General features: G+C 39.1%; 1 protein-coding gene across 3 annotated transcripts in view; it reads left to right on the top strand.

Annotated features, from left to right (window-relative positions):
• Positions 1–3,722: 3,722 nt before the first annotated feature.
• VIRMA (vir like m6A methyltransferase associated) overlaps positions 3,723–27,249 on the top strand; it is a 66,226-nt gene continuing 42,699 nt past the window's right edge. For 2 of the 3 annotated variants that reach the window (XM_060198963.1, XM_060198964.1), the window contains exons 1-6: positions 3,723–3,871; positions 12,740–12,855; positions 19,230–19,316; positions 20,937–20,985; positions 23,370–23,538; positions 25,686–25,808. In XM_060198963.1, the coding sequence (XP_060054946.1) occupies positions 3,809–3,871; positions 12,740–12,855; positions 19,230–19,316; positions 20,937–20,985; positions 23,370–23,538; positions 25,686–25,808 (607 nt within the window). In that variant the 5' untranslated portion in view covers positions 3,723–3,808. Of the gene's footprint in view, positions 3,872–12,739; positions 12,856–15,989; positions 16,150–19,229; positions 19,317–20,936; positions 20,986–23,369; positions 23,539–25,685; positions 25,809–27,249 lie in introns of those variants that run through there. The other variant, XM_060198967.1, reaches the window with a different exon arrangement.

Raw genomic sequence — 27,249 nt, forward strand, 5'->3', positions numbered from 1 at the left:
GGGATGGGTGTACCTGGTAAGGTGCACGCAGTACTAAGCAAGGATTCATTCAGGTTCAAGTCCTAGCTCCCCAGCTGCAGGGGGGTGGGGGAACACTTCATGAGCAGTGAAGCAGGTTTGCAGGTATCTATCATTCTCTCTCTCTCTCTCTGTTTCCTCTGCTTTCTCAATTTCTTTCTGTCCTATCCAACAAAACAGAAACAATGGCCACCAGGAATAGTGGATTCCTAATGTTGGCACTGAGCCCTGGAGATAAACCTGGAGGAAAAAAAAAGAAAGAAAGAAAGAAAAGGGACTCACCTAGTCCTACCCCTCTTTCCACAAAGGTCTGCCTGTCATAAGAGGTAGATTGAATGTGACAAACAATATAAGTTAGAGCTGAGCTAGTACAGTGTACTTACTGTTAATGATAATTGTTCCTATATTCTTGTATTTTTTCAACTATTATTTGTTACTATGGACAGTTGTAGCAGTATTTCTTAATTTTTATTTTTATTTATTTATTTAAGAAAGGATAAATTAACAAAACCATAGGGTAGGAAGGGTACAACTCCACACAGTTCCCACCACCCAATCTTCCTATCCCACCCCCTCCCCTGATAGCTTTCCCATTCTCCATCCCTCTGGGAGAATGGACCCAGGGTCGTTGTGGGTTGCAGAAGGTGGAAGGTCTGGCTTCTGTAATTGCTTCCCTGCTGAACATGGGCATTGACTGGTCTATCCATACTCCCAGTCTGCCTCTCTCTTTCCCTAGTAGGGTGGGTCTCTGAGGAAGCAGAGCTCCAGGAAACTTTGGTGGGGTCTTCAGTCCAGGGAAGCCTGGCCGGCATCCTGATGGCATCTGGAACCTGGTGACTGAAAAAAGAGTTAACATACAAAGCCAAACAAACTGTTGAGCAATCATGGACCCAAAGCTTGGACTAGTGGAGAGGAAGTGTTAGGGGGGTACTTACTGCAAACTCCAGTGTACTTCTGCTTTCAGGTATATATTTTGCACTAGTTTATGGATACGTGTGAATATCTCTCTCACCGAAACTGGTGTATATCTAGGTTTTGGGACTTTGTTAGAAAGTGAACCACCTGGGATGGAATTAGAGAATACTATGAAAGGAAAGGTCTCACCCGAATAGTGAAGCTGAAGGGTTGTCATTCCACACGTGAAGTCTCTGGACACAGTCTGAAGTGAAGCATGTTGAGGTGGCAATCGTGTGTTGATTAGGTTGCGATTGGCAAATGCAATATTATTTGATATGGATTGGGAAAGGCATACGGGAAAGTGGGCCCTATCCAAAGGTTCCAGTACTGGGGGGAAGTAGAGGCTCTATAGTGGAGATGTGAGGTTCTTGCTGTCTTAGGGTTCATTAATCGATAGTTAATGTTATCATCACATTATTTGGTAATTGGGTTAACTTTGAAAAGTCCTTTTGTTAGGGTTTGCTGTACAGTACCCAGTATCTTGTATATAGCTGTGCTATTGGTTGCTTCTGATCTACTTGGTCTAGGCTTTTGAGAGAGTCCGCATATCAAATACACAGCCTATATATTTAAAAGACTCAGTCTGTGTTTCAAAAACTTCGAGACATACAATTAATTTTCCCCCTCTCATATTAATTAACTAGTGATTTATATGACTATACTTTACTAGGAGTGTACATAAACACCATTCCCACCACCAAAAGACTGTGACCCATCCCTCCCACCCACTCCCACCCCCCACTGGCCCAGGAAGCGGCATGGCTACCCCTCACCACAGGGTTTTTACTTTGGTGCCCTACCTACAATTTCGTCAGTTCCTGCTTTTAGTCTCCCTTTCAGATCTTCTTACTCAACTTCTGTTGATGAGTGGGATCATCCCATACTCATCTTTATCTTTCTGACTTAGTTCACTTAACATAATTCCTTCTAGCCCTGTCCAAGATGGGTCAGAGAAGGTGGGTTCATTGTTCTTGATAGCTGCATAGTATTCCATTGTGTATATATACCACAGCTTTCTCAGCCACTCATCTGTTGTTGGGCACCTGGGTTGCTTCCAGGTTTTAGCTATTATGAATTGTGCTGCTATGAATATAAGAGTACACACCTCTTTTTGGTTGGGTGTTATGGAGTCCTTGGGGTATAACCCCAGGAGAAGAATTACTGGATCATATGGAAGGTCCATGTCTAGCCTTCTGAGAGTTTTCCAGACTGCTCTCCACAGAGGCTGTACCAATTTACATTCCCACCAGCAATGCAAAAGGGTTCCTCTGTCCCCAGCATTTGTTGCTGCTGTCCTTTTTGATGTATGCCATTCTTACAGGAGTGAGGTGGTATCTTAGTGTTGTCTTAATTTGCGTTTCTCTGACAATCAGTGACCTAGAGCAGTTTTTCATATGTTTGTTAGCTTTTTTTAAAAAAAAATATTTATTTGAGGTAGAAACTGAGAAGGGAGGGGGTAGAGAGGGAAAGAGACAGAGAGACACCTGATGTTCTACTTGACCATTCATGAAGTTTTCTTTCTGCAGGTGGGGGACAGGGGAGTAAATATTTCTTTGGACATGTGTTTAAGAGTTTTCCCAGAGATGGTGTAGGAACATGTAATTATACTAGCTATTTTGCAAGTTTTTTCCCAAGCACTTGTGCCAGTTTATTAAATTACATGTACATATCAATAGTTCCAATTATAATGTCTGGGCAGATGAGGACAAGGTTATGGTCAATGATGTGGATCTTGTGAAAGAACTGACAACAAGCAAAGTGTGGAAAGGGGCAAAGAAGTGTTTACTGGAAATGCACTGACCAGAGAGGTGTTTCAGACAGAAAGCTGAAAGAAGCCAACTGTAAAGAGGCAGAAAAATTTTGGTGGTTGCATAGGAAATCTAATATCTGTCTACAACAGGATTTTTCACATTTTTTATTATGTTTGTTTGCTTCTGATTCATTTTATAAGTCATCTGTATCATGACCAGGTATCTCTTCATTGCAAAGAATGTTCGTCCTTGGTGTTCTGCTTGATTAGACATACATTGTCAAAACAGGACAAGAGAATGAAAGAAGAACATGCTGGAAAATGCATAATATCAGGAGGAAAAAGGGGCAAGAGAATGTAAAACTAAAATGTGCTGGGAAATGGTTGTCAGCCTTCACAGGTTGTGCCAGCATTCCTTCTTTGAAATTATTAATTTAAGCTCTTAACAAATTGTTCTAATGATCATCATCAGGGAGTCTCATTTTTCATTCTATATTTTATTGTTCAAACACAGTTTCTTGAATTTCATGTTACTTAATCTCTTCAGTAAGGCTGGAGGTTGGGTATTATTATTCACAATTTGTAGGCAGGGAGATAAAGTATCTCCTGGGTTTTGGGACAACAGGGTTTTTGTTTTTTTTTCAACCTTACTTTTTCAGTCTCCATTGCATCATTGTTTTATCAGTCCTGGTAAGGCCTCTTGCTCGACCGGGTATCCAGAGTTGGCAGGGTTGGTTCCTCAGCCCTCCTCCATCCACTCCAATGTAACTTGGCATTTCGCCACTCTAAGGCTTTCGTGGCTCGTTAACAAGAAGAAAGAATAGGATTTGGGCCCCTGGAGACTCCGTAGTCGCCTTCACTCTGCTCTCCGCCCTATTTGGCACATTGAGGGCCCCTCCGGCGAACTGGAAAAGGCGGGGCTGCGGCGCTTCCGGCAGCACGGAGCGTCGGGATTGGCCGAGACTGACGGAGATGGGGTTTTGGCCACCGGAAGTGCTCCAGTCTCTCGGTTTCCAGTGTAGTCTGAGCTCTAGGTGGAAGCTTGCCCCGGAAATTCTCCCCGGTCCCCCTCCCGTGGCAAACATGGCGGTGGACTCGGCGATGGAGCTGCTATTTTTAGATACTTTTAAACACCCGAGTGCTGAGGTAAGTCTTAGCAACTGTATTTCGTTCCTGATTTTTGACTTGGTGATTTTGACAAAATATCGTCAGGCATGCTTTGTGTCTCTCTCCTGCTGGGTGTCGCTTTTATTCTTGTTTACAGACCCCCCCCCACCCCAGCCTGATTTGAGGGCGCAGAGTACAGGCCGGAGGTGGGGGGCGGGCGTTAGCCCTCTGGTTTAACCGCTTAACCTTAGCCCCCCGCGAGTTTGGTAGAGTTGACTGTTTTGCTTGCATTGCTTTTGTCGTTGCTTTCAACTTTGAGTCTTGGGAAGGATCGTGGTACTCAGGCTAGTTTCTAGTGACTTGGGGAGAAGCCATGGACAGGTTTGTGTTTGACAGCGTTGCAGATAACTGACTTCGTGGTTCCTAAATCTTCTCGTTTCCTTCCTTCCTTCCTTCCTCCCTCCCTCCCTTCCTTCCTCCCTTCCTTCCTTCCTTCCTTCCTTCCTTTGTAAGTTATGTTGCCTGGTATTGACACTGGTTTAGGATTTCATCCTCCAGTTTGTCTTGAAACTTTACCTCTTGCAAAGATTTTTCATATTAGAATACATTAACTGCTTACAGTGTAACGTTCATTGATGAAGAATATTTGTGAAGAGGGGAGGATTGAGAGAACCACGCTTCAGATCGTCGTGTAGTCTTTTTTGAAGGGCAACGGTAGGATGCTGTGGCATCTTTGTAATAACGTGAGCCTACCTGAAAGTGTCTGGCTTTGGAATACGAAAATTATGTGGAGCTGTTAACCAGAGGCTCCTGAAATTCAAACCTGAAGTGAAATCAGCGAAGTCCACAGAGTTAAAACTAACAAAAAAACCTCTTTCAATGCAATGTGGATCAATTTTGAGAACTATTCTTCTGGGTTAGTGATGACGTCGGGTGGTGGTTTTGCTTTACTTGGCAAAACAAAATGATAACCACTGTGATCTTGTGCTTTTATCACAAATGATTTTTTTTTTTTTTTTAAGTTTACCAGAGCATTGATCAACTGTGGCATATGGTGGTATGGGGATTGAACCTAGGTCTTTGGTGCCTCAGGCATAAGAGTCACTTTGCATAGCCATTATGCTAACAACGCCCACTCCACACATGATTTGTTTATAGGATTGTAAAAAAATTAAAAGCCTTAGTATGTCTTACTAATGGCTACTAATTTGTGATCTTACTTCATGTCAACTAGCTCTTTATCATTTATTTATCTTTTTTGGATAGAGACAGAAATCAAGAGAAAGGGAGAAAGAGACATCATGGCACCTTTTCACTACTCCTGAAGCTCCTCCTCTGCAGATGGGGACTTGGGAGATGGGGATTGAAACAGGGTCCTTGTAACATATGCGCTCAACCAGATGTGCCACACCACCTGCCCCCTACCAACTAGCTTTTCTTGTTCATTGTCCCTAATTTTCTAAAGGTAACTCCAACTAGGATTAAAAAAACTCATAATAGAAGACAGTGGTTGCATTAGAACAAACTAACTTTGTATATAAACAGGGACAGTTGAGAATAAAAGAAGCGCTAGGGAGATAGCATAGTGACTGTGCAAAAGATATTTCATGCTTCAGGCACCAGGGTTCCAGGTTCAATCCCCTGCATCACTATAAGCCAGAGCTTATATAGCTCCCTTTGTTGGTATACATAAAAGGTAATAGGTTTCAGAAGAGGGAGAAATCACTTTTCATTTTGATTATCGGTGAAGATTTTGTGGTGTTTGCCATGTGGGTTTGCTATTTGGTGGAAGAGGAATTATTCCTCAGTAATAAATAGGGAAGTAGGACATTCCTTTGAAGTGGTCAGTCTTCTGTTGGGTGTGAATAATGTAGCTGTTGAAGTAGCACCATTGCGGCAGTTTGGAAGTCAAATCATAGAGTTCTGTTATTGCTCAGCAAATACATGTAGGCTTTATTGTATTGGAAGTGGGTAATTGTTGAGTAAGCTAGTTATATGACTAGTAAAACCCATTCATAGATTAGTTGATACCTGTAGTGCTTCAGAAAAATTAGGGGTTGCAAATGAAGGAGAAAAAAATGAGGCTTTAAACATATTACCGGGGGTCGGGCAGTAGCACAGCGGGTTTAAATGCATGTGGCACCAAGCGCAAGGACGGGAGTAAGGATCTCGGTTTGAGCTCCGGCTCCCCACCTGCAGGGGAGTCGCTTCACAGGTGGTGAATCAGGTCTGCAGGTGTCTGTCTTTCTCTCCCCCTCTCTGTCTTCCCCTCCTCTCTCCATTTCTCTCTGTCCTATCCAACAAAGAACCATATCAACAAAAACAATAATGACCGCAACAAGAAGGGCAACAAAAGGGGGAAAATGGCCTCCTGGAGCAGTGGATTTATGGGGTAGGCACTGAGCCTCAGCAATAACCCTGGAGATAAAGAAAAAAAATTACCTCTGATCCTTTTATCAATTTTGAAAGAAAATTAGTACAGGTTAATACACAAAGCATCTGAGGTTAGGTGACTTTCCTAAAGTGGTATGGTTGACTCACCTGCACCTGGCAAAATAGCTCAATTGAATAGTGTGCGCTGCTTTGCTATGTGTGTGACTGAGGTTTGAACCCAGCGCTCACCATACTGAAGGAAGCTTTGGTGCTAGCCTCTTTCAGTCTATCTCTGCCTCTCTACCTTCTTCTTCTTCTTCTCCTCCTCCTCCTTCTCCTTCTTCTCCTTTTCCTTCTTCCTTTCTTCCTTTCTTCTCTTCTTCTTCGTCTTCGTCTGTCTTCTTCTCCTCCTCCTTCTTCTTTTTCTTTCCTTCTTCTTCTCCTTCTTTCTTTGCCTCTCTACTTTCTCTGACTGATAACAACAGATTAAAGAAACACTTCCATACATATCCTTCCTCCAAAGTTATGCTGTATTGTGTGCCAGTGGGACTAAGTAGGAAGGAGCACTGATAAGTTAAATTTTGGATATAAAATTAACAGGGTAGCAACTGATTGTGCAAGGGAAGGAGTAGTTAAAAATGATGTGACTCATTTTAGACCAAGGAGTGGATAAGACTACTGATAACAGTAGGAAAGCCAGAAAAAAATGGTTTTATGGAAACAAAATAATTTAGGGGCCAGGTGGTAGTGCACCTGATTAAGTGTACATAGTACAGTATGCAAGGACCTGGGTTCAAGCCTCCAAGTTCCCACTTGTGGCAGGAAGGGAAACTCACAAGTGTTGAAGCAAGACTGTCTGTCCAGGGAAGTCTGGTTGTGTGATGGTAGAGAAGGACCGAGGTTGGGGGTGATAGTGTTTTGCAGACACCTGTCATTGGGAGATGAGAAATTGTACCCATGTGTCAACAACTGTCTTGCAAACCATGATATTAAAAAACAAAATATTTTGAAGGTGAGGTATAAATCAAGAAGCAATACAAATCACAAAGCAAAATAAAACCAGCTGTTCGTATTTTTAAAGGAATTTGCCATCTTGCAGGAAGGACAGATATTTCTTCAAATTCCATAAGGGAAATACTTAAAGTGGTACTAAATGAATTAATTGAACTGATTTATTAGCCACTTAAACAAAAGTACTAGGCTATTTCACAAGAATTTTATGAAAAAAAAACTATACAGAAAAGTAGACTTTTATAATTCTGCTTTCCTTAGTCTTAGCCAGCCACAGCTTTTGTTATTTTTTTCATAATCCTATAGTGTGTGTACTTAAATACATATACTTATCAACCACATGCATGTACCTATACTGTACTGTTTTGTGGTTTCTTTTCTCAATGAGCAGTGTGCTGTATATCTTTATAAGTCGAGAAGTACTGTATTTTATTTTAAAAGTAGCTTCATTTTTACTTATTTAAAATTTTTTTGTTTTATTTGTTTATTTTTTATTTATTTATAAAAAGGAAACACTGACAAAACCATAGGATAAGTGGGGTACAACTCCACACAATATCCACCACCAGAACTCCATATCCCATCCCCTCCCTTGATAGCTTTCCTATTCTTTAACCCTTTGGGAGTATGGACCCAAGGTCATTGTGGGATGCAGAAGGTGGAAGGTCTGGCTTCTGTAATTGCTTCCCCACTGAACATGGGTGTTGACTGGTCAATCCTTACTCCCAGCCTGCCTCTTTCTTTCCCTAGTGGAACCTTGGAGCCTCAGCCATGAGATGCATAATCATTATACTCTCTCCCCCTCCCCTAAATTAATTATTAAGCCCGTATTTAATTATAGTATATTTAACTCTTAAAAAATACAGTTCAGTCAACTTTTAAGGCATCTATTAAGAGTCTTTTATTTAATACGTTTGCAAGGCACTGTGAATACTGCAGTAAACTTAGACAAGATTCTTGTCTTGAAACACCACTCTAATGGGATAGATAGAAAAGTAATTACAGGGGGTTGGGTGGTGGCACAGTGGGTTAAGCGCATGTGGCTGCAAAGCGCAAGGACCGGCGTAAGAATCCCGGTTCAAGCCCCAGGCTCCCCACCTGCAGGGGAGTCGCTTCACAGGCGGTGAGGCAGGTCAGCAAGTGTCTATCTTTCTCTCCCCCTCTCTGTCTTCCCCTCCTCTCTCCATTTCTCTCTGTCCTACCCAACAACGAACAACATCAACAATGGCAATAATAATGGCTACAAGAACAAGGGCAACAAAAGGGGGAAAAATGGCCTCCAGGAGCGGTGGATTCATGGTGCAGGCACGGAGCCCAGCAATAACCCTGGAGGGGAAAAAAAAAAAAAGAAAAGTAATTACAAATTTAATAAGAGGTTTTGGACTCTTTCTTTTAAATATTTATTTATCTATTTATTTTCCCTTTTGTTGCCATTGTTGTTTTGCATTGTTGTTATTGATGTCGTTGTTTTAAGATAGGACAGAGAGAAATAGGGAGAGGAGGGGAAGATAGAGAGGGGGAGAGAAAGATAGACACCTGCAGACCTGCTTCACCACCTGTGAAGCGACTCCCTTGCAGGTGGGGAGTCCGGGCTCAAACCAGGATCCTTAGGCCGGTTGTGCCACGTGGCTTAATCCACTGCGCTAACGCCCGACTCCTGAGGTTTTGGACTCTTAAGGCAGAGTTACTTAGATTTAGATCTGGCTCTGCTTTCTAGAGAAGATATGTGAAAGGTGTTGGACTAGGAATGGAACATGAGGTATGAAAGAGTGCGTGCATGGTATGTTACCACTGTAAATTCTAAGTGACTAGAGAAGCCATACTTTTTTTTTTTTTTTTAAATAAAACCAAACATTTTAAACAGGAAGCAACAAGGAAGTGATACCTCTACATTTTAGAGAGAAGTTGCTGCAATAGGAGAGCAGACTGGAGGGAGCAAGAAAGAAGCCTAAGACCAGTGAGGAATCTTTTGTCTTGATCCCAATTAGCATGCATAGTCTAGAATTTGAGTGAAAGCAGGCTAATCAATGGGACTTGATGTTTGGATATATGAATGAACTAGGTTAGAGAGAATGGGGAAAGAAAGCAAAGATTATAATCATTTTTGTTTTGATTTTTGTATGTATGGATGTCAATGCCATACATCACTAAGATGAGGGCTCAGTTTGGAATTGTTGGTTGTTAGTTCCAAAAGGGAAAGTCAAGGGGAGAGAGATGTCTGGTGGGCAGTGGGAGAGATCATAGGTGGAGATGAAGATTTGGAGTTGACTTTTGGCCATGGATGGAAATAATACTTCTCCTAATTCTGTTGACTGTGTTTAGCTAGTTGCTCTGCTTTACTCCCCTCTGCGTTTCGCCCTCTAGCTATGGCAAACTGTGTGTTTCTTGATCCATTCAAGGTTTTTGTATGCTTTGCTTTTGTGCATGCTTCTCCCTTTTCCTTGGAAGCGATTCTTTCCACTGATCTTGTTTTCCTTGATGACTTGACTTAACTCAGGTGCTACTTCATCTGGGAAACCTTCTCCAAAACTTTTTTTCCCTCCCAACCTCCCACTAATATTTGCCCACAATTTGAGATAGATAAGTAACTCACTTGACTTTTCATGGTTATCTCTGTGCGTATGTTAAAGAAGTTTATTAGTCTACCACAATAAATTATACTTCAATGGCAAAAATTATATCTAGCCTTCATATCTTTGGATCTCCATTCCTTGAGCATATATTCACAAATACTGAATAAAAGTGATGGAAACTAATACAGAAACTCTACTGTTTACAAAATAAAATAGTCTTTGAAAGGCATTTTATAAAAGGTGTTCTTTCTTTTTCTCCAGAGCACTGCTCAGCTCTGGCTTATGGTGGTACGGGGGATTGAACCTGGGACTTCGAAGCCTTGGACATGAGAATCTCTTTGCATAACCATTATGCTATCTACACCCCTCCCCAAAGGTGTTCATTTTGTAGTCATGACCCAAACTACTGATGTACCATTTACTAATGTCCAAATGGTAGTGTGAAGGAAGAGAGACATAATAAGCTTTCTCTTTGAGCTTCCACATATATGTTACTGAAATTCATAATCATAAAAGCAATGGAAGTTTTTAAGTAGGGATTTTTTTCTTTTTACAGGAAAAAAATAGCAGTAAGGTTGAGACAAAAAAAAAAAAGACTATTTTTTTTGAAGAAAAGACTTTTGTGGCTGGGCAGTGGTGCACCTGGTTAAATACACATATTACAGTGCACAAGGGCCCTGGTTCAAGCCCCTGCTCCCCACCATCAGGGGGAAAGGTTTGCAAGTGTTGAAGCAATCTTGCAGGTGTCTCTCTGTTTCTCTTTCTCTCTGTCAACCAATTTCCTCTTGATTTCTAGCTGTTTCTGTCCAATAAATGAAAATAATAAAAAATTAAAAAGAAACACTTTAATATAAGTATTCCTACTATATATTTGTAATAATTTGGATTCAATTTCAACTACCATTAAAGTCAAAATATAGTGGATTAAATAGAGTTTTTGGGCCTGGGGGTGGCACACCTGGTTGAACACACTTGTTACAGTGCTCAAGGACCCAGGTTTGAGCCCTCAGTCCACCTGCTGGGGGACAGCTTTGCAAGTGGTGAAGCAGGTCTGCAGGAATCTGTTTCTCTCTCTCTCTCTGTGTCTGTCTCCCCTTCCCTCTCTATTTCTAGCTGTCTCTATTCAATAAGTTAAGTTTTTTTTTTTAAAGGAGTTTTCGCTCATAATCCAATTGTAAATATTTTTGGAGTATGACAGCTCCATAAAGTCATAGACCCAGTTTCTTTCTGTACTGTTTCTTTGCCATCCATAGGGTATTCGCCTGCATTGTCCTAGAGAACTCACCCTAACATTTATACTTTAGAAAGGCTGGAGAATACTGGAAGAAGATGTAGAAAGTTTCTGAAGACTGAACATCTCAGTCATCAGGATTTAGTAATCACCTGTCCACATTGGTTTCCTAGGAGTCTGGGGAAGCTAGTCAATTTCATTTGTACTCAGCTCTAACTTCTCTTTGAAAGAAATTTGAGGGTTGTAAGATGATTAGCAGACTCATTTCACTCACTGTTTCTTTTTTGTTTTTAACTATTTATTTATTTTGGGTAGAGGCAAATTCAGAGGGGAGGGGAGGTGAAGGAAGGGAGGGACACAGCAGTTTCACTTGTGAAGCTTTCTTTTTAAAAAATATTTATTGATTTATTCCCTTTTGTTGCCCTTGTTTTATTATAGTAGTTATTGCTGTTATTGATGTTGTCGTTGTTAGGACAGAGAGAAATGGAGAAAGGAGGGGAAAGACAGAGAGGGGGAAGAGAAAGACAGACACCTGCAGACCTGCTTCACCACCTGTGAAATGACTCCCCTGCAGGTGGGGAGCTGGGGGCTTGAACCAGGATCCTTATGCCTGTCTTTGTGCTTTGCGCCATGTGCGCTTAACATGCTGCACCACTGCCAGACTCCCACTTGTGAAGCTTTCTCCCTGTAGTCAGGGAGGGTTTGAGGTATGGGTTGGGGTGTGGGCAGGGCTTTAATCTGAGTTCTTGCAAACTGTTTGTGCTCTACCAGGGGTATCGTCACCTGGCCCCATTGTGTTTCTTTTATCTTTGAGAGTATAAAATGCATTTGAATAGTAAATATTATTATTTTAAAAAATAAATTAATTTTAACGAGAGATACAGAGAGGAAGATATATGTGTACACACACACACACACACACACACACACACACACACACACACACACACATACACACACACACATATATTTTTTCCCACCCTCACTCACCCAACCCCAGAGCACTGCTTAGCTTTGGCTTATGGTGATGCTAAGGATTGAACCTGGGACCTCAGAGCCTCAAGCATGAAAGTCTTGCATAACCACTATGCTACCTCCCCAGACCAAATAGTATGCAGTAATTTAAGAGCCTATACTTAAAAAAAAAAAAAAAAAAAAAAAAAGAGTCTGTACTTGTAGACTTTAAAATGCAGACTTTAGAAGTCATCTCTCACATTTTAGGAAAGACTAGCTTGAATAGTCATTTAGTGTATTGATATGCATGATATTTTTGCTTATATTTAGTTTGAATGTTTACACATGTAGCTACTGGAATATTAATGCTTTGACTAGAAGGTGCTGTCCCCAGAGGTCCTGGGTATGTTAAGCTCTCTGAGGTATTTCTATAATATTACCCTTTATAATATGCAGAAAGTATAAACTCCAGATTCCCAATTATGGGTTATGGGTATGCCTTCATCTGAGTGAAGCAAGCAGGGAGAGGAATTCACGTCAGGAAATAGTACTATGCAATACAGAAATTCAATAAAGCACAGTTTTTATCATTGGCTGTTATATGCTGATATGTGGCATTGAAGTTACATAACTGCATTGTTTTAATGTTGTGTAATTAGGGTTGTAACATTCTGAATGAAACCAACAAAATTGAAGATGAGTAAATTTTGAATAGACAGTGTTTTACTGACAGTGTCTCTCTTCTCTCCTCCTGTTTTCTTAAAGCAAAGTTCTCATATAGATGTGGTTCGTTTTCCATGTGTGGTTTATATCAACGAAGTTCGAGTTATACCTCCAGGTGTAAGGGCTCATAGCAGCTTGCCAGACAGTCGTGCATATGGGTAAGTCAGCTTTCCTTTAAGACACACACACACATATATATATTTTAATTTCTTTATTGGGGAATTAATGTTTTACATTCAAGAGTAAATACAATAGTTTGTACATGCATAAAAAACATATATTTTTGACTTACATATTTATAAACATTCTAAAATGCAAAGATTTAAGGTTATATTTTACAAAATTAAAAAAAACTGTCATTTCATTTAATCATGGTTATGTTATACTGCATTTTGAGTCACTCTTTTTTGTATAATCCATATATTTTAAACCTGAAAATAATGATTTGACTTAAGTGCTAGTACTAGGTAGACTTTTAATTTTCTATTTTAAAAAATTGATGGAAATAGCTTTGTGCTTTCCAAAATATCCTATAGTAGCACATCTTGTAGATGCAGTGTTTTCAATCTCATATTTTTCCTTGAAATAAATAAGAATAGTCTGAACATTTAGAGTTGTCTTTGCTATATCATTACATGCTTTATATCATTTATTAATAGTGTTCATGAGTATAGCCTCATAACATGTATTTTCATAAATTTGTAGATATACTTTAGACTTTAACAAATAGATTTTTGGTGCTTTCTCAGGCTCTGTAGGCAACAATTAATATGTAGATATATTTTTTACATGAAATAATTGATAACTTTATTATTATTATTTTAATTTATTTATAAAAAGGAAAAATTGACAAAAATCATACCATAAGAGGGGTACAACTCCACACAGTTCCCACCACCAGAACTCCATATCCCATCCCCTCCCTTGATAGCTTTCCTATTCTTTAACCCTCTGGGAGTATGGACCCAGGTCATTGTGGGATGCAGAAGGTGGAAGGTCTGGCTTCTGTAATTGCTTCCCCGCTGAACATGGGCATTGACAGGTCGATCCATACTCCCAGCCTGCCTCTCTGTTTCCTTAGTGGGGCAGGGTTCTGGGGAATTGGAGCTCCAAGATATATGGTGGGGTCCTCTGCCCAAGGAAGTAGGGTTGGCATCATGGTAGCATCTGGAACCTGGTGGCTGAAAAAGAAACTTAACATATAAAGCCAAACAAGTTGTTGACTAATTGTGAACCTAAAGGCTGGAGTACGGCAGATGAAGAGTTGAGGGTCTCCATTCTGCAGATAGCTAGTAGGCATATTTTAGTTATATTCCAAAGGGCCTGTGGCTATCCTAGTTTTTTTTTTTTTTCCCCCTCCCTGAGCCTGAAATCTGATTGCAGGTGGATCCAGGTTATTGTCTGGGGAGATGATGTCATGGCTGGAAAAAGGACCAGAAAGCTAGATCAGGGAAGAGAGTAGCTCCCAAATATGGGAAAGGTGTATAAAATGTTGTTGACTGTAAACCCCATCGATTTGATGTGATCTGGGGCCCATAATCAGTTTAGGAGCCTATGTGACCTCTGCATCCCTGTAGATCCAAGTTCACATTCTGTGGTCATCAGTAGGAACGTTCCAAGCTGCCCCAATATCAGGACCCATCTTCCTCAGGTGGAAGATAAGAGTATGTTATCCAGCCTCCCTTCGGAGGATGGAACATTTTCTACCATTGTTGATCCAAGTTGAGGGCAAGGTTCTATTTGGGGCAGGTGGTGGCGCACAAAGGGGTCTAGAGATAACCGGTAACAGTGGAAAGAGGGATTTATTCGAGGTCTAGGCCCATCATGTCTGTTTGGGAATCTCAGGACCCCCTGACTAGGGCCCCAGCTGATGGGGTGGCCTGATAGTGACTAAAGAGTCATAGTTAAAGTATGCCAGTCTCTTGCCCTTATTCAGTTTTTGCAGCCCTTGCTTTGACAAGGATAGCTTGGGAGTGAGTAAGGGAAGTATAATAGGAACTAGGTGAGGAGGATAACTAAGTAGACACTATTTCATTATGAACTTCATACTGACTCACTGCAGACTATTGTATACTTGTGCTTTTAGGTAGATATTTTGCCCTAATTTATGGATGTATGTGAACATATGCCCTATCTTATGGGACCTGGTCTATATCTAGGTTTTGGGACTTTATAAGGAAGTGAACTACCTGGAATGGAGTTAAAGAATCCTATGAGAGGAAAGGTCTCACCTGAATAATGAGGCTGAAGGGTTGATATTCCATGCCTGATGTCTCTGGACACAGTCTGAAGTGAAGCATAGGAGGTGGTATTCATTGTATTGATTAGGTTGGGATCAACAGATGTGTTATGATTTGTTATGAAGTGAGAGAAGCATGCAGGAAAGTGAGCCCTACTCTAGAGATTCCAGGACTGGGGAAATACAGGCTCTATAAAGGAAGTGGGAGTTTCCTGCTGTCTTAGGGCTTAAGAAAGTAATAGACAGTTATTACTATAATCAAATTATTTAGCAATTGGGTTAACTTTGAATATTGATAACTTTAATCACTGACATAAGTAGAGGAATTTTATCTTTGTTATAGAATAAATACTTATCTTTTGATTAAAATTACATGAATTGGAAATAGAAAGTAACTTTTGGTCCTACAGATATGTGTAGGTATATGCATGTGTGAAAGAAAAATCTACATTTTTCTACATGTAATTAACAAGTAGATTTTTGTTAGGTTTTTTTAAAAAAATAGTTTATTTATTAATGGGAAAGATAGGAGAGAAAGAAAGAACCAGGCATCACTCTGGTACATGTATTGCTGGGGATTGAACTCAAGACCTCGTTCATGAGAGTCCAGTGTTTTATCCATGGTTACATCTCGGACCACTAGTCTAGATACTAACCTTATATAGCAATACCACATTTCATTATATGTAACAATTCTGTAATAGCTCAATTTCTATTACACAGCTTAATAAATAAATAATACAAATTTTAGAATTTACATGCCCAACGCATTCATTCAGGTATATATTATGTAACCATATTGTACTTATTTTTTTTTTATTTATTTAAGAATGGAGATATTAACAAAATCATAGGATGGGGGGTACAACTCCACACAATTCCCGCCATCCAATCTCCATATCCCATCCCCTCCCCAATAACTTTCCCATTCTCTATCCCTCTGGGTTGTGGGTTGCAGAAGGTGGGAGGTCTGGCTTCTGTAATTGCTTCCCCGCTGAACATGGGCGTTGACTGGTCGATCCATACTCCCAGTCTGCCTCTCTCTTTCCCTAGTAGGGTGAGTCTCTGGGGAAGCGGAGCTCCAGGACGCATTGGTGGGGTCTTCAGTCCAGGGAAGCCTGGCCGGCATCCTGATGGCATCTGGAACCTGGTGGCTGAAAAGAGAGTTAACATACAAAGCCAAACAAATTGTTGAAGAATCATGGACTCAAAGGTTGGAATAGTGGAGATGAAGTGTTGGGGGTACTCACTGCAAACTCTAGTGTACTATTGCTTTCAGGTATATATTTGCCCTAGTTTATGGATACGTGTGAACTTATGCTCTATCTCCTGGAACCTGGTCTATATCTAGGTTTTGGGACTTTGTTAGGAAGTGAACAAAGAATACTGTGAAAGGAAACAAAGAATACTATGAAAGGAAACAAAGAATACTATGAAAGGAAAGGTCTCACCCGAGTGATGAAGCTGAAGGGTTGTCGTTCCACACCTGAAGTCTCTGGACACAGTCTGAAGTGAAGCATACTGGGGTGGCACTCATTGTGTTGATTAGGTTGCAATCAATGGATGTAATATTATTTGATAAGAATTGGGAGAAGCATATGGGAAGGTGGGCCCTACCCTAGGGTCCCAGGACTGGGGGAAGTTTAGGCTCTATAGTGGAAATGTGAGGTTCCAGCTGTCTTAGGAATCAAGAAGACAATGGATAGTTATTGTTATCATCACATTATTTGGTAATTGGGTTAACTTTGAAAAGTCCCTTTATTAGACATACAGTCAGTTTAAAAAGTAACCAGGGACGTTAAACAAATTCTTTTTGGGGGCCAAGCAGTGATGCACCTGGTTAAGCACAAGGACCCAGGTTCAAGCCCATGGTCCCCACCTGCAGGGGGAGAGCTTCATGAGTGATAAAGCTGGGTTGCAGGTGTCTCTTTCCCTCTCTATCACTCCCTTCCCTCTCAATTTCTGGCTGTCTCTACTAGTAAGTAGATAAAGATTTAAAAAAATTGTTTAATAAAATACTGAACTCTCAAGCATGAGGTCCTAAATTCAATCTACAGCAACACATGTACCAGAGGGATGTCTGGTTCTTTCTCTCTCATCTTATCCCTCTCATAAATAAATAAAATAATAAAATTAATAAAAAATAAATAATTTCTATTACACGAAAGAGGCTATTTAGTTACTAATCAATGTTATGGTACAGGTTAAAAGTTAAAGGCTTAATCAAAGCTGCACAGCAAAAGAGACCATCACCCAAACAAAGAGACCCCTCACAGAATGGGAGAAGATCTTTAGATGCCATACATCAGACAAGAGGCTAATAGTCAAAATATATAAAGAGCTCACCAAATCTAGCAACAAAGAAGCAAATGACTTAATACAAAAGTGGGGAAAGAATGTGAACAGAATATTCGCTACAGAAGAGATACAAAAGGCCAACAGTTATATGAAAAATTGCTCCAGGTCACTGATTGTCAGAGAAATGCAAACAAAGACAACAGTGAGATAGCACCTCACTCCTATGAGAATGTCATACATCAAAAATGACAGTAGTAACAAGTGCTGGAGAGGTTGTTGGGACAAAGGAACCCTTCTGCACTGCTGGTGGGAATATAAATTGGTTCAACCCCTTTGGAGAGCAGTCTAAGGAACCCTCACAAGTCTAGAAATGGACCTTCCATATGACCCAGTAATAATTCTCCTAGGGATATATCTTTTTTTTGTTTTAAGTTTTTATTTAAAAAATGGAAACACTGACAAGATCATAGGATAAGAGGGGTACAATTCCACACAGTTCCCGCCACCGGAATCCTAGGGATATATCTTAAGGACTCATTCACACCCATCCAAAAAGATAGGTGTACACCTATATTCATAGCAGCACAATTTGTAATAGCTAAAACTTAGAAGTAACCCAGGTGTCTAACAACAGATGAGTGGCTAAGAAAGTTATGGTATATATACACAGTGGAAAACTAATCAGCTATTAAGAGTAATGAACCCACCTTCTCTGACCCATCCTGGATGGAGCTAGAAAGAATTACGTTAAGTGAGATTAGTCAGAAAGAGAAAGACGAGTATGAGATGTTCTCACTCAAACAAAAGTTGAGAAAGAAGAACAGAAAGGGAAATGCAAAGCAGAATTTGAGTTAGTGGAGTATTGCACCAAAATAAAAAACTCTGGGTGGAGGGTTAGGGTAGATTTTCAGCTTCACTATAGGGGGTTGGGGTAGGGACACAGACCTTTGGTGGCAAGAATGGTGCTAATATACAAAAAAAAGATAAAAACAGAACAAAAAAAAAGCTAAAGGCTCATTTCTTTTTCATTATTGTGAAAAGTATTTGGTTATTCGTTGAACTAATTATAGAATGTAATATTTTTAGGTCATTGAAAAGTAAAACAAATACAAAACAAAGCAATAAGAATAATATTTATGCAGAGTTCTTAATTTTTTATTTTTCCCATGTTTAAGGAAATGAAAAGTCATGTTTATCATTTCTTCCTACTTTTCCTTCCTATAAAGGGAGATGTGTGTAGAACAAGAAAGATGTGTTTGTGATTTCTATCCAGCAGTCTCCTCTAATTATACTGCTTTTGGCCAGAAAAAGTATATTCAGTATTCATTGCTACACAGTCATAGCACATTTTCCTGAGGGTCAAGAACCTGGAAATGCTTAGGCAAAAATGTGGTTGGGGCTAGTTTTCACAGAATTTGATTAGGGTTGCAGAATTTTCTCACAAACTCATTCTTCTGGTTCTTGGTGGGATACTTAGTTCCTTGCTTGGATATTCTTTTTGTAGGATTGCTCATGTCGTAGTATTGATTCCTTTGGAATGAATGACCCAAGAGCATGCCTAAACTACTGTCAGCTTTTACAGTCAGCTTGTCTTAAAAATGTATGATCAGAAGTGGCAGGCTGTGACTTTTTTTTTACTGTGTCAGTTTATGTTTTGCTGATACTATGTGGGAGGGAAATACACAAGGGTGTGATTACCAGAAAGCAGGACTCTTTGGGGACTGTTTTAGAAGTTGACTGTCACAGCAAGCAAAATGGATCTTTGCTGCCCTTAGCTCAGAGTATTGCTACTTTGCTCTTTTTATCTCTCCTCTCTTTCTCCCCCCATCTCTTTCTATCTGAATGAAAAAGAGGCGTGGGAATGATGAAATTGAACCTACTGCCGGACCCCCAGGATTGCTTTTAAATGTGTACTTTTTGTTTGTTTCAATTTATTAACTGGTTTATTTATTTTGGAGGGAGAATAATTGACTTTTCAACTTTGTTTCATTGCAGGGAGACATCTCCACATACATTTCAATTGGATTTATTCTTTAACAATGTGAGCAAACCTAGTGCCCCAGTTTTCGATAGGTTGGGAAGGTATGTATTTATTTTAGGTAATTTCTCTCAAAACTCATGATTTAATAAGCAAGACCTTTTTATTCATTTAAAAAGATAGATCTGGTTTCAGGTTAAAGAATTCAGAGCTTAACATAATCAGTGATCACTACTTAAAAGGGTACATAGTTTATTTACAAAATAAACCTCTACATGTGTAAGATATTAGCCTTCTTTTGTTTATATTTACATTTCCTACCCATGCCACATTATATGATTATAACCTATTAATTCTGGAATGGTAGCTTTTTTATTTAAAAATGATAAAAATTGAGAACTAATGATTTGACTATATTTTTACCAGAGCACTGTTTAGCTCTCTGGCTTATGGTGGTACGGGGAATTGAGCCTGGGACTTTGGAGCCTCAGGCATGAGAGTCTCTTTGCATAACCATTATGCTATCTACCTCCACCTTAAAGATGTTTATTTATTTATTAATAAGAAAGATAGGAGGGGAGAGAGAGAGAGAGAGAAAAAGGAAACATGAAAACGCCAGACATCACAGGTACATGTGCTGCTGGGGATTGAACTCAGGACCTTGTGCTTGAGAGTCCAATGCTTTCTCCACTGTGCCACCTCCCAGACCACTTGACTATTTTTATAATGCTTCACTATATAATTAAAAATTCCATAGTGGGCAGAGGAGATAGCATAATGGTTCTGCAAAGAGAATCTCATGCCTGAGGCTCTGAAATCCCAGGTTCAGTCCACTGCACCACCATAAGCCAGAGCTGAGCAGTGCTCTGGTATTAAAAAAAAAAAAAAAAAATCTTAAAAAAATTCCATAGCCACATTTCATAAAATGAGAGTTTTATTATTAGTCACACTCTTTTTCTGACTATTCACTACATGCCAGGTATTATTAAAAATTAGTTCTGTTCTTGTCTGCAAAATAAGCCATTACATGTGGTTGCCTAGATCTCATAAAGCAAATTTAAAGTTAGCTAGAATGCCTACCCCCCTTATTTTTTTGACAACTTGAGAGGGAAGGGGAGTGAGAAAGAAGATATCTGCACAGTGCTTCATCACTCTTGAAGCTTTGCTCTTGCAGGTGGGGTCTGGGGTCTTAAACTCAGATCCTTTTGCTTAGTGACGTGTGCTGTACCATATGCGCTACTGCCTGACCCCTAGAATATTTCTGACCCTGTATGGAAGTAATAGTTTCTTAGGCTTTACTTGTTTTTGTTGGCCCTTTACTCATCTATTGTTAAATGACATTGGTAATTTAATGAATTATGAAAGGAACCTACATCTCGAGCAGCTAACTTAAATATTATAGGATGTTTCTTATGTCATTACCTACTTGATAAAAGGTTTTCTGTATTTATTTTGGTGTCATCAATTTTTGGAGGGCTATGAACTTCTCTATATTGTACATGATAATTACCTGTGATAATTTTAAAAAACATTGATGTCTGCACTTACTCAAAATAAATTGAATCAGATCTCTAAGAAAGTTTCTTTTGTATGTTTTACAACATTGAGGTGACAGTATATTAAACCCCAATTTTGTGCATTATTAAACAGTAGAATTAAAATGGGTTCTTGATTTGTCGTCTTCAGTGTTTGATCTTTCATATTTATTTCTCCTCTTTTGGCAGCCTGGAATACGATGAGAATACGTCTATCATCTTTAGACCCAACTCAAAGGTAATTGCAAAAGTCAGTTTTCCAGTTACTGCTGCTTACTGTTTATTATCACTTCCACCCAGAGTTTATGATCCAAATAAATCAGTAATTTAGAGTGTCATTTTTAGTTCTAGAGTATTACTGTTTCTTGTCAAATTCCTATTGTATCCAGAAGCTGTTATAAACTGGAGCCTATGCAGTTTTCATTTCATTTGTGAGCCAGGAAGAGACCAGTCATCTGTGCTTTCTCCCCCCTTTTTAAAAAAAAATGTGGGAAAGTCCAGAAGATGACAGGTATAATCAGAGTTTCTGCGAAAGTGCTTCTTTGATATTTTATATCAGCAGTTTGCCTTGTTTTTCTTCAGGTAAATCTTGAAAAACAGTTCATTTTATAAGGACATATTAAGGGTTAAAGTAATTGATAAAGTGTTTGTTTTTCTAAAGATAAATTTTCTGTGCAAAAATATATATTTTTTTATCTTTATGTACTTACTGGTAGAGACAGCCAGAAATTGAGAGGGAAGGGAGTGATAGAGAAGGATAGAGACAAAGAGGCACCTTCAACCCATGAAGATATCACTAATGAAGCTCTCCCCCTGCAGGTGGGGACCATGGGCTTGAACCTGGGTCCTTGCATCAATGTTTGGCCCCCAAAAAGAATTTGTTTAATGTCCCTGGTTACTTTTAAAATTTAAGTACAATATGGTTACATAATATATACCTGAATGAATGTGTTGGGCATGTAAAAATAATTCTATAAAATTTTATTTATTTATTATTATTTTATTTATTTATGAGAGGGATAAGATGAGAGAGAAAGAACCAGACATCACTCTGGTACATGTGCTGCTGTAGATTGAATTTAGGACCTCATACTTGAGAGTCCAGTACTTTATCTACTGTGCCACCTCCCAGACCACCAATTTTATGGACTTTATTGACTGGGCATAATTTGATAATTTTGTGCACCTTCATGGCTCCTGTAACAATGGAAGCTTTTTTTTTTTTTTTTTACCAGAGCACTGCTCAGCTCTGGTTTATGGTGGTATGGGGAATTAAACCTGAGTCTTTGGAGCCTCAGGCATAAAAGTCTGTTTGCATAAACATTAAGCTGCCTGCCCCCACCCTCAATTCTCTTTTTTTGCTTGAGTATCTGGTTGAGCATTTTTAACCTGGTTGACAGTTGACAGAACAGAGGTAAAAGTAAAAGACTAGAATGGTGTAGTCTTGAGACAGATTTAGTTGCAGAGAGTGGAATGTCATATAAAAGCTGTGTCTCTGAGTGAATTTCCACCAGTTTTGACCTTTGCATTTTAAAGACCTTAGATTGAGGGGTTGGGAAGATAGCATAATTGTGATGCAGAAAGACTTGCCTGAGCCACCAAAGGTCACAGTTATAATCCCTAGCACTATTATAAACCAGAGCTGAGTCTTTTTTGTTTTTTAATTTATTTTTTACTCATCATTTAATATTGATTAAAAAAAATTGTAAAATAATAATGGTATAATTCTAAACAGTCCCCACCACCATAGTTCTGTGTCCCCATCCCCTCCATGATTGTGTGTTTATGTTTTTCTCAATGGTCCTCCCTTTATTTCCTTTCTAAGTCATCCTTACACCTATAATAATTACTTCCGAGTGTTTTTTTCCTTTTTTCTTCTCTCTCTTCCCTTTCCTTTTTTTTTTTTTTCTTTTTTTTGCCTCCAGGATTATCCCTGGGCCTTGATGCCTGTAACACAGATCCTCTGCTCCTGGTGGCCATTTTTTCCCATTTTTATTGTATAGGATGGAGAGAAATTGAGAAAGGAGGGGAAGGTAGAGGGGGAGAGAAGAAGATAGACATCTATAGACCTGCTTCACCACTTGTGAAGTGCCTCCCCCCTGGAGGTGGGGAGCCACAGGCTCAACCGGGATCCTTGCACAGGTCCTTGTGCTTAGTACCATGTACACATAGCTTGGTGAGCTACCACCTGCCCCCTACTGCCTTCTCTTTCGGTGAAGAGAAACAGTGCTTGACTTCTAGATTTGCTTTCCTTTCATTGCTGGTATAAAAACAAGATGCCTGGTGACAAGCTCTTTAGGTCCTGATGGAATGGGGTTATGGAACCCTCTGATTTACTTCCTCTATCATTTACTCCACTGGGAATATGGACCAAAATACTTTTGGGGGTACAGAAGGTGGGAGTTCTGGTTTCTGTAATTGCTTCAACCCTGGACATGGGCAGGTTGATCCATACTCCCAACCTGTTTCTATCTTTCCCTGGTAGGGTAGGCAGAGATGAGTCTTTATGGTAATTAATAAATAAAATAAAGATCTTAGTTGAGCAATAAACTAACTTGTTCCCAATTTACTGCTTGCATATTAAAGCATTGATTTGAAAGATATTTCTTCCCAACAAACTAGGTGAATACTGATGGTTTGGTGTTGAGGGGCTGGTATAACTGTCTGACACTGGCAATATATGGATCAGTTGATAGAGTGATAAGTCATGATAGAGACTCTCCACCACCACCACCACCCCCTCCACCACCTCCACAGCCACAGCCAAATTTGAAAAGGAATCCAAAACATGGTAAGAATTTAAAATTTTCATTTGTCAGGTGGATTTATTTTCATTCTAATGGGAAAGACTATTCAAATAGCTTTTCTACTTTTTGGAGCTTAAAAGTTAACATGATACTCTGTCAGTTCCCTAGTTCTTTCTCAAAAAATTATTTTTTTTCATTTTTCTTTTTACTTAAGGATATTTTTAAATTCTACAGTATGTAAATGACAATGTAATCTGATGGTTGATTATTCATGGTTTACTGTCAGAAAACCGTGTTTTCCTGAACTTCTTATACTCTACTACTACTCTCCTTAAACAAGGGTATTCAGGAATAGATTTTGAAGCTGTAATTGAGGTCAACAGGAAAAAGTTTTCTTTGTAATCTGGTTTTTATGAAAACAAAGTGAACTCTATTTTCTATAAATTCTGATACTATGTGATAGGAGCTTTTGTCTCTGGTAATCACAGTTTATTTCTAGCATTTCATCTGCTAATTATATTTAATCTTTCTCCTTTCTCTTTCAATTTTTCATTTGTCTGTGTTTGTTTATCTTTTCTTGTGAGCTTCCTGTGGGCAGAGAATTTGTAATTTGTGTTGCTTAGCAGCTGACATATATACTGACTCTAGAAAATTTGTTGAGCTTACTATCTTGTTTTAAACTTAGCATTCAAGTCCATATAATAAGGCTTATGTACATTTATCTTTCAAAATTTTTATTCATTTATTTATTTGCCAGCAGAGTTTTTACTGTGGCTTTATACCTGCTTGATTTCACCATTCCTAGTGGACTCCTTTTCTTATTTAACATAGAAATGGAGAGGGAGAGACAGAGAGAAGCAAAGACATGACAGCACTGCCCCCACCTCTTGTGAAGCTTCCCCTGTGTAGATGCTTCCATATGGTTGCTGGGGCCTTGATCCCTGAAGTTTGTACATGGTAAACTGTGCTCTGCTGGGTGAATAATCTCCTTGTCTCCTGTTTTATTTGTGAAGATTAGGGAAAGATCTTAAAATATAGCTCCACCATTCATGGAGTTGTTCATACCTTACCCTCCCACTCCTGTCATCAGTACTACTCCTATGTAGTGTCAGGGATCAAACTTAATACCTGAGACATTGGAAAATATGCCCTCTGCCCTCTGAACCACATATGTATGTGTGTTTTTAATTTTCAGTCTTGAAATATTATGGATTCACGGGAGATTGTGAAGAAATGTATAGGGAAATTGTGTTTAATCTTTTCACAGTCTTTCCATTGTAGGCAACTTTTACAACCCTTAGGATAATATTAAAAGAAGGAAATTGACATTGGTATAATTTGTAATTTAGATTTCTCTAGTTATGTATACACTGTGTATGTGTCTGTCTATAATTGTGTTGCTTTAATGTTGTACATAGCATTCATTGCTAATTATTTAATTATGGTACAGACACTACCATAATTAAATTACTTGATTGTATCATTATAAGAGGTCTTGGTGTTACTCCTTTATAATCCCCAAACCATCCATAGTCTTTAGCAACCACTAATAATTTCTCCATGCCTATAACTAATACCATTTATGAATTATGAATGTTAGCATAATGGAATCATGCAGTAGGTATCTTGAGTTTGACTTCTTTTAGCATATTTCCTTTAGGTTCCTCTACACTGCTATGTGTATGTTATTTTTTTATTGCTGACTAGAATTACATAGTAAGGATGTATCATAGTTAAACTGATTAACCTTTGAAGGGCATTTAGTTAGTTTTCAGTTTTTGACTGTGACAGGTAAGCTGTTTCTAAGCATTTATGTACATCTTTCTACAGGGAAATTTAAGTCTTTTTTTCCTCTTAGGTGGTTCTCAAGAGTATATATATATTATGTGGCTATATTTTGGGGGCTGGAAGTTTTGGGAATTAAATGCAGGGCTTCATATATATGAAGCATGGTTTCTACCTGTTTTTTATTCATGACCACCTTAGTATTGGAAAGTTAGAAATTCCATTTTTTTCTCTATAACTTGATTAGCAAAATTTGCTAGATATTGGACAGGAAAGCTTTCCCAACAATATAATGAAAATGAAAATTTCTGGTGGTGTATATGTCATTTTGTCTTATGGTCATTTTACTGTACTTTGATATTTTGAAGTTTTTTTTTTTTCTTCTTTGTCATTAATAAAACTCTAGCTGATGGTGAAAAAGATGATCAGTTTATTGGGAGCCCTCCAAGACCACAGCCAAGAGGACCAAGAACTCCTCCTGGACCCCCTCCACCTGATGATGATGAAGATGACCCCATGCCTTTACCAGGTATAAAGAAAATCAGTGTTTGTTTTCTTCCTCCCACTAATTGTTAATAGTGCTTTTTTAGTTAAAGAGAAAGTAGATGCATTTAGTCAAATATTATTATTTACCTTTCCTTCTTTGATCATTATGTTTGTCTAATAATTTCTTTCATTTTGTTACTTATTTTTCTTTTTTTATTTATAAAAAGGAAACACTGACAAACCATAGGGTAAGAGGGGTACAATTCCCACCACTAGAACTCCATATCCCATCCCCTCCCCTGATAGCTTTCCTATTCTTTAACCCTCTGGGAGGATGGACCAAAGATCATAGTGGGATGCAGAAGGTGGAAGGTCTGGCTTCTGTAATTGCCTCCTTGCTGAACATGGGTGTTGACAGGTCAATCTATACTCCCAGTCTGCCTCTCTCTTTCCATAGTGGGGCAGGGCTCTGGGGAAGTGGGGCTCCAGGACACATTGCTGACTAATCGTGAACCTAAAGGCTGGAATAGTGCAGATGAAGAGTTGGGAGGTCACCATTTTGTAGATAGCTAGTAGTCATATTTTAGTGATATTCCAAAGGGCCCGTTACTACACTATTTTTTTTTTTTTTCCTGAGGCTGACATCTGATATGCAGGTGGATCCAAGTTACTGTCTCAGAAGATGATGTTATGGCTGGGGAAAGACCAGAAAGCTGGAAGAGAGTAGCTCCCAAATATGGGAAAGGTGTATAAATATTGTTGACTGTAAACCCCATCGATTTGATCTGATCTGGGGCCCATATTCAGCTTAGAAATCTATGTGGCCTCTGCATCCCTATAGATCTGAGCTCACATTCTGTGGTCATTAGTAGGAATGTTCCAAGCTGCCCCAATTGTGGCCCCCATAGGACCTTGCCCTCAACTTGGATCAACAAGGGTAGAGAATGTTCCATCCTCTGAAGGGAGGCTAGACAACATACCCTGTGCTCCACCTGTGCAGTATTTCTTATGTTTTCCTGTAGGCAAGTTAACACTTTCCCCCTCAAAATAAGTTAACTCACTTAAAGCTGTATCAGTGTTGCTTTGAAAATAAAGTGTTGCAATATTTGAGAAACCATAACAAATGAGTGAACTAAATAAAAGTAAACTTTTAGGCTGTAAAGTCTAATTATTGATTAATAAGAACAGAAAGTGGGAGGTGGGTTGACTTGGTAAAAGGCGCCAATTGTATGGTGAAGGGTGGAGTTAGACATGTACCAGTGAATTTAATATATATCGGTATGATATAAATCACCATACACAGATGTTGATTTGTAATAATTTACACCTGCAACCTCTGTTATAGATCATTGTTAATTCAGGAAAAAAAGAGGAAGGATCCTTGCATGCTGCGCTAGATCCTGGATTGGATTTGATCATAGCACAACATATGTTGGAGCAGTTCTTTGATTTCTCTCAAAATTAAATAAATAAATAAATAAGTC

The sequence above is a fragment of the Erinaceus europaeus genome, chromosome 1 (genome assembly GCF_950295315.1).
Source record: "Erinaceus europaeus chromosome 1, mEriEur2.1, whole genome shotgun sequence".
Lineage (NCBI taxonomy): Eukaryota > Metazoa > Chordata > Mammalia > Eulipotyphla > Erinaceidae > Erinaceus > Erinaceus europaeus.